This window comes from Onychomys torridus, chromosome 8, assembly GCF_903995425.1.
Source record: "Onychomys torridus chromosome 8, mOncTor1.1, whole genome shotgun sequence".
Taxonomy (NCBI): domain Eukaryota; kingdom Metazoa; phylum Chordata; class Mammalia; order Rodentia; family Cricetidae; genus Onychomys; species Onychomys torridus.
The window spans coordinates 82479480-82486506 of NC_050450.1; the positions used below are offsets into that span (position 1 = coordinate 82479480).

A 7027-nucleotide genomic window follows, 5' to 3' on the forward strand; every position below is an offset into this window, starting at 1 on the left:
TGAACTCACTTTGTAACCCAGACAAGCCTTGTACTTTGATCCTCCTGCCTCATCCTCCTGATTACCTGTCATTACAGGCCCTAGTCATCAGGTCCTGAGAAGACTCTCTTGATTGCAACACTACCTGGAGCCTCAGATCAATTTTTTTTAAATCTCTATAAATCTGTATAGGTTTAAGTAATGATTTAGCAGTCTACACTGCTGTAGAATTCTAAAGTAAATGTTAAATAGTAATTAGCTGGGAGGGATCCTTCAAAGTGCAATACTTGAATGAAATGTATTTTAAACTCAGTGTGGTAGAATAACACTATGGTTGTAACGGCTTTTGGGTTGAGACCTTCTCATACCTCCCAGCCCTCACTCTCAAGAGTTCTGGAATTAACCCATAACAATTTTGTCTGTTTTTACTTTTATTTCTCTATTATTTTTGAGACATGCAGCTCAGGCAGGCCTGGAACTTGTGTCATAGCCCAGGCTGGCTTTGAACTTGTGATCCTTCGGTCTCAACCTGAATGCTGGCATTTATAGGTGTGTGTCACCATGTCCACCTAACTCGTGCATTTTAAAACTGCTGTTCCTAATATTTAACCAGTCTGTAGCAGATAAATGCTTTAGGACTTATTCAATTGTACATTGAAGAAATTCAGGAGAGAGAGAGAGAGAGAGGTTCCTTTCCTCTAGAGAATTCTTGAAAAGTATAGATAAGCTTAACAAAATTATGATTCATCTATTTTTAGTTAGACATTTCAATCTCAGCCAAGCCTAATATGCTCCCTAATTATAGTGATATATTTTCCAAATTACAAATCAAGACACATGGCCCAGCACATGTGTCTGTAATTCTGAGCGTTTGGTACAGTAACACTATTTGCCTAATGGTAATAAATTATGCTTCTAGGGCACATGAAAAATAAAGTGTTTCTCTTGGTAAGCCATTCCCAAAATATTTTACCTAGGTTCTTGCAATTTCTGTGCCCAGCTAATTATAGAATTCAAAACGCCTGATTTCTGTGACAAACTGTTTAATTCAGAAAAGCAAAAACACACAACCAAGAAAAACAATAGACAAATAATTTAAATTAAAAATATTTTGCTGCAGGACACTTTAATTTTAAATGTTTGCCATCCTTTCAAAATCTAATCCCGTCCTGTTTGCAACTAGAAAGCCCAAATACTAAATCTAAAACAGAATTGAAAACGTTTCTGAGTAAAACTGCTATGTTCTTAAAAGCGCTGCCCAAGTTTTAGGAACCTGTGCAATAAACAAGAAATGGGTCACCTGACCGGTCCCCACCCCACCCCTTAGCCCATTCCATAATCCCTCCCCTTCTCACACGCTTTGAGACTTCAGAAATATATTTTCTCAAAGCTGTTCCTTCTAAAAGTGGAGGTGGAAACCCACGCAAGCAGGTCCGAGTGCAAAAAAAGGCTACATCCAGACTTTTGCATCCATTAAAAAAAAAAAAAGTCTCTTGGCAAGCCGCATAGACACGGGTTTGTGCCCTAGGTGGTACAGATGGTCTACACAGGCGGTGAGTTGGTTTAACCTCTAGACAGAGGCTTAGAGATGCCGGTCCTGCAGTGTTAAGGACAAGGCAGCAGCCCCGGGGTCGGATTTTTCCAGGAAGCATGCCCGGAGTGCCCGACTGGGAAGGGGAAGGCCAGGCCTTGGGCGTTTCATTCACTGCTTCGCTTTCTCCCCGCTCCCCTACCTGGCTCCCCCTCGACTTTCTCTCGCCCGTACCCAGTCCTAGTTTGACGTCCGTCTCCTGGATACCAGACAGCCAATCGTCTGACCGCTACCGTCCAGGGCGACCAATCAGGCATCGTTGCTACCTGTGAGTAATATTTTTAGCCGAGAGGAACGCCCCGTTCCACTCCCGAGGTAACTCGGGTTTCTGGGCTGCAGGTTGTGGAAACGGCGCCTATCCGCGCCCCTGGAGTCCCTTGCGTCCCCACTCCCTGGACACCCGCACACAGTCCAGAAAACTCTCGCACGGCTCCTCAGCAAGGCACCGAGTTTATTTTGTGCGCCTGGGTGAAAGCCCTCAAAATGCACGCGTGGGCGCGCACGCGGTCCCATAGGCTGTTTGGCGTCGTGTCGCTAGCTGGGACGTTTGCTATAAGACGATTTTTCTTACGGTCTCAAGCCACCCCCATGTCCAAGCTGCTGCTAGGTGACCCGGGGAGGTCTGGCGGGGGGGCGCGGGGGGGTGCTACGGAGGCAGTTAAACTGTCACCTGGGCGGGAGGTGCAGCGACGTGGCCTTCCTTCCCCGCCCCCAGGTTCTGCAGTGGTCACTCGGGGGTGGCAGTTGGCCTGGGCCCTGCGGGGATGAATACTCGATGAGTCGGGCGCACGAGTCCGGGTCACCCGGGGGTGGGCTGGAGACCCACAGGATAGCTCGCCTAAGAGTTGGGTTTCCCTCGGCCACAGCCCCACTCGGAAGCAGCCTTTTCCGTGTTCTCTGCCCTCCCTCCCCGAACCTCGGCCTCGCCTCGTGGCCGGCCCCCGCCGCGCCGCCACCTGCTCCGCTCCCCTCCCCCTCGGAGCCCCGGTCGCCCCGCCGCCCCACCCCTACAGCCCTCCTCCAATCCCGTTCCAAGGCTCCCCTTAACCCCGCCCCCGGCCCCTCGAAAGTGTCGGCTCATTGGTCGTCGCGCCGCATGGGGGGCGTGGCCACCCGCCGGCGGCCGTCGGGACGTGGGCAGGCGGGACTTGGCCAATGGCGTCGGGGGGGCAGGGCAGGGGCGGAGTCGGCGCGGCCCCGGGGTGAGGGGTGGGGAGGGCGGGACTGTGACGCGGGCGGCGCGCACCCCCGCGGAGGCTGGGGGCGGGGAGGAGGCTATAAAACGAGAGGCGGGGCGCGCGCCGCGGCAGAAGGAGCGAAGCTCTGGCCCGGCGCGCAGAGGGCGCTGTACGGGGACGCAGGGCCGGGCCGCCGGGCTGTGTGGAGAAGCGAGCGCGCTCGTCTGAGCCTGTCGTCCCCCTCCACCCCAGAGCCAGAGCAGCGAGCTCCCGGGCCCGCCCGAAGCGTCCGTCGCGCGTCCGGCGGTGGCGACGTCTTGCACCCGGCCGCCTCGCCGCTCCCGACCCACCCGCGCCCCCGCCCGCCGCCCCTTCTCCCCCGCCCAGCCGCGGCTCGGCGGCGGCCGCAGCCCCGGAGCAGCCTGTAAGTACGGTGGGGCGGCGGCTAGGGGCCGAGGGAGGGGCTGCAGCGCCCTGCGAGCCCGGGTGCGGAGGGACGGCCGCGGGGACCCGAGGGAACGGAGCGGCTCCGGGGGGCCTGGCCCCGAGGCTGGGCGGCCGGAGGGCGGCCGGGAGGAGGGAACGCCGCGGGTGGGGAGCGGCGCCCGGGCAGGGGGCAGGGGGCGCCGGAGTACTGGGATCGGGCCGGGACCGGTGCTCTGGGATGCTGGCCGGGTCCCAGGAGCCTCGAGCGGGGAGCGGAGGGGGGGAGGCAGGGTCAGGTTACGGCGGGGGAGGGGATGGCAGGGCGGCCCGCGCCGCGACCTGCCGGTGCCGGGGGCCCGCGTCCTCGGGGCGGCCGGAGAGCCAGCTCTCCATTTCCCGGGGCCGAGCTCCTCCTCCCCGAGCAAAGCTCGGTAGTCTTCCTCCTCCTCCACCTCCCCTGGCTGTTTCTGCTGCCGTAGCACTCGGGCTCCCGGCGCTGTGAGCAGAAATCTAATGAGACCCAACTGGCTGTTTATGTAATTCTTCACAGTCCTGTCTTAAGGCGTTGCTTTAAAAACTACCTTCCACCCAGCCTGGCTGGGCTCGGCTGCACCTTGAAGCAATCCGGCTGAATCTGCTCTCTCTGCCGGCGCTCGGCTTTCGGCTTGGAAAGTGTAGTTTGGGGGCAATACGAAAGATTCTTTGCCCTTTGTCGCCGAGAATATTGAAAATGGAACAGACGGATTAGCACCAGCTTGATTGTTTGAAATGCCCTTTTTGATCAACCTCGGTGTACAAATAGCTCTCCCTTGGAAATACCTCTGTTTGCCCTTGATCTTTTCTTATCCCCACCCAGTGCTGATCCAGCAAACGTTTAAAGGTCGACCTTATCGTACAAGCCTCTCTAGGGGCTGTTCGTTTTATCCGGAGAGGGAAGGTTTTTGTTTGTTTGTTTGTTTTTTGTTTTTTTAATTAGAATAAAACTGAGAAACCCTGCCCTTTAAACAGAGTAATCAATAAGAGTTTTAAGCTGCTTGTTTTTCTTATCCTTGCAGCTGAGAGGAATTTCAGAATTTCAGAATGAGAGGGGGGGGGGGGGGGGGGACAATACACAATAAAAAGGAAAAGAGCAGTTATGTGAGTGCCCTTGGCATAGTTAAAACTGTAGGAGATAATGTGGTTTCTATCATTTACCAAAGTGACAGTTCATTTAGGACCTTTGAAAATGAAAAATGATTTTTGTAACTTATAACATTCCCAGATATTTAACATAGAACAAATTTAAATGTGATGTTACCAAAATGAACTAAGATACAAGAGTCACTTCTAAAATGGTGAATAGCGAGAAAAACTAACGACCAACTTCTAAAAGTGGCATGTGTATGTGGGTGGGTGAACGCAGCACACAGCTCCTAGTAAACACTGGGACAGAGGAGAGAAAGGAAGGATACATAATCTGGAGGTGCCTTAAATTCTTCTGGGAAACAGTATACAGTAGCTTAAAATGCTGTTTTGCCTGTAAATCCGTTTTGAATTCAGTGATTTTATTTTATTTTTTATTGTCTGCCCCTTTATTTTGCAGTAATATTTTCCAGGCTTTCTAGCCTAGCAGACATTTTCAAAAGTGAAATTGCTTTGGGTAAAAAGCTTTGGAGCTACTACATTGATCTTATTTGGACGTGTTTGCTTTTGTTCTGTTTTCTTAAAGGAACAAGACCACGAAAGGTTGAAGGATAATCTACTAATACCAGCGCTTTGAATGAGAATTTGTTTCTCTGCCACAAACTGATTTTTTTAAAATTTTATTTTTCTGGTGGAGGAGTTGAAACAAGCCTAACTTTTTTGTGGCAGCGCAGCTATGCAGCTTGAAATCCAAGTAGCACTAAATTTTATCATTTCATACTTGTACAATAAGCTTCCCAGGAGACGGGTCAACATTTTTGGTGAAGAGCTTGAAAGACTTCTTAAGAAGAAATATGAAGGGCACTGGTATCCTGAAAAGCCATACAAAGGATCAGGGTTTAGATGTATACATGTAGGGGAGAAAGTGGACCCGGTGATTGAACAAGCGTCCAAAGAGAGTGGTTTGGACATTGATGATGTTCGTGGCAATCTGCCACAGGATCTCAGCGTTTGGATCGACCCATTTGAGGTTTCCTACCAAATTGGTGAAAAGGGACCAGTGAAGGTGCTCTATGTGGATGACAATAATGAAAATGGATGTGAGCTGGATAAGGAGATCAAAAACAGCTTTAACCCAGAGGCCCAGGTTTTCATGCCCATAAGTGACCCGGCCTCCTCAGTGTCCAGCTCTCCATCGCCTCCCTTTGGTCACTCTGCTGCTGTCAGCCCTACCTTCATGCCCCGGTCCACTCAGCCTTTAACCTTTACCACGGCCACGTTTGCTGCCACCAAGTTCGGCTCCACCAAAATGAAGAACAGTGGGCGTAGCAGCAAGGTAGCACGTACTTCTCCGATCAACCTCGGCCTGAATGTGAACGACCTCCTGAAGCAGAAAGCCATCTCTTCCTCAATGCACTCTCTGTATGGGCTGGGCCTGGGCAGCCAGCCTCAGCCACAGCAACAGCAGCAGCAGCAGCAGCAGCCGCAGCAGCAGCAGCAGCCACCATCCCAGCCACAGCCTCCACCACCACCTCCACAGCAGCAGCAGCAGCAGCAAACCTCTGCTCTGTCTCCCAATGCCAAGGAATTCATTTTTCCTAATATGCAGGGTCAAGGTAGTAGTACCAATGGAATGTTCCCAGGTGACAGCCCCCTAAACCTCAGTCCTCTCCAGTACAGTAATGCCTTTGATGTGTTTGCGGCCTACGGAGGCCTCAACGAGAAGTCTTTCGTAGATGGCTTGAATTTTAGCTTAAATAACATGCAGTATTCTAACCAGCAATTCCAGCCTGTTATGGCTAACTAAAAAAAAAAAAAAAACAAAAAACAAAAAAACAAAAGAGAGAACATGTATCGTACAAGTTAAAATGCATCGGCCCAAGGGGGGATTTTTTTTTTTTTTTTTGCCTCCTTGAGATTTTTTTTTTTTTCAAAGCTTATAGTAAGGATACATTCAAGCTTGGTTACAAAATAAAACGTGCATCATTTTTCATTTGCCAACCAAGCACAAGTTATTTTATACTGACTGTATATTTTAAAGTATACTCTCAGATATTGCTCTTACAGTATTTAAGACATAGCAAGGACATGGCTGGTTTTTTTTTTTTTTTTTTTTTTTTTATAAAAAATTGGCACTAATAAGTGGGTTTATTGGTCTTTTCTAATTGTATAGTTTAATTTAGTACCAAGTTTGTAAAATACCAGAGGATATATATTGTTTCTACAATATGGTATTGCATTTCTATCTTTCTACTACAGTGATCTGTCAGCAGCTTCATGTTGTATTTTTTTTACTGAAATTGTAAAATATCCATCTTAAAGACATCAACTATTCTGAAATTGTGTACAGGATATTCCTTTAGTGGTGGAATTAAAATGTACGAATATTTGCTTTTTCAAAAAAATGTATTTTCTGTTAAAGGTTTAAAGATTTTTGCTATATATTATGGAAGAAAATGTAATCGTAAATATTAATTTTGTACCTATATTGTGCAATACTTGAAAAAAAACGGTATAAAAGTATTTTGAGTCAGTGTCTTACATGTTAAGAGGGACTGAAATAGTTTATATTAAGTTTGTATTAAAATTCTTTAAAATTAAAAATGCCTGTTGTGTGGTCTTTGTTTTAGACCTTTGCTAGAAGTTTGGCTGGAGTTAGGTAATACATGCTCATTATAAATAAATATTTCAGATATTCAGAAGGAATAGCTGACTCCAATCACAGGGATAG

The 7027-nt window shown here is 48.9% G+C and overlaps 1 protein-coding gene across 1 annotated transcript; it reads left to right on the forward strand.

Annotated features, from left to right (window-relative positions):
• Positions 1-2890: 2890 nt before the first annotated feature.
• On the forward strand, positions 2891-6117 carry Tob1 (transducer of ERBB2, 1). Its single transcript, XM_036196162.1, has 2 exons — positions 2891-3172; positions 4883-6117. The coding sequence occupies exon 2, from the start codon at positions 5033-5035 to the stop codon at positions 6101-6103; it is 1071 nt and encodes a 356-aa protein (XP_036052055.1). The 5' UTR covers positions 2891-3172; positions 4883-5032; the 3' UTR covers positions 6104-6117.
• Positions 6118-7027: the final 910 nt, after the last annotated feature.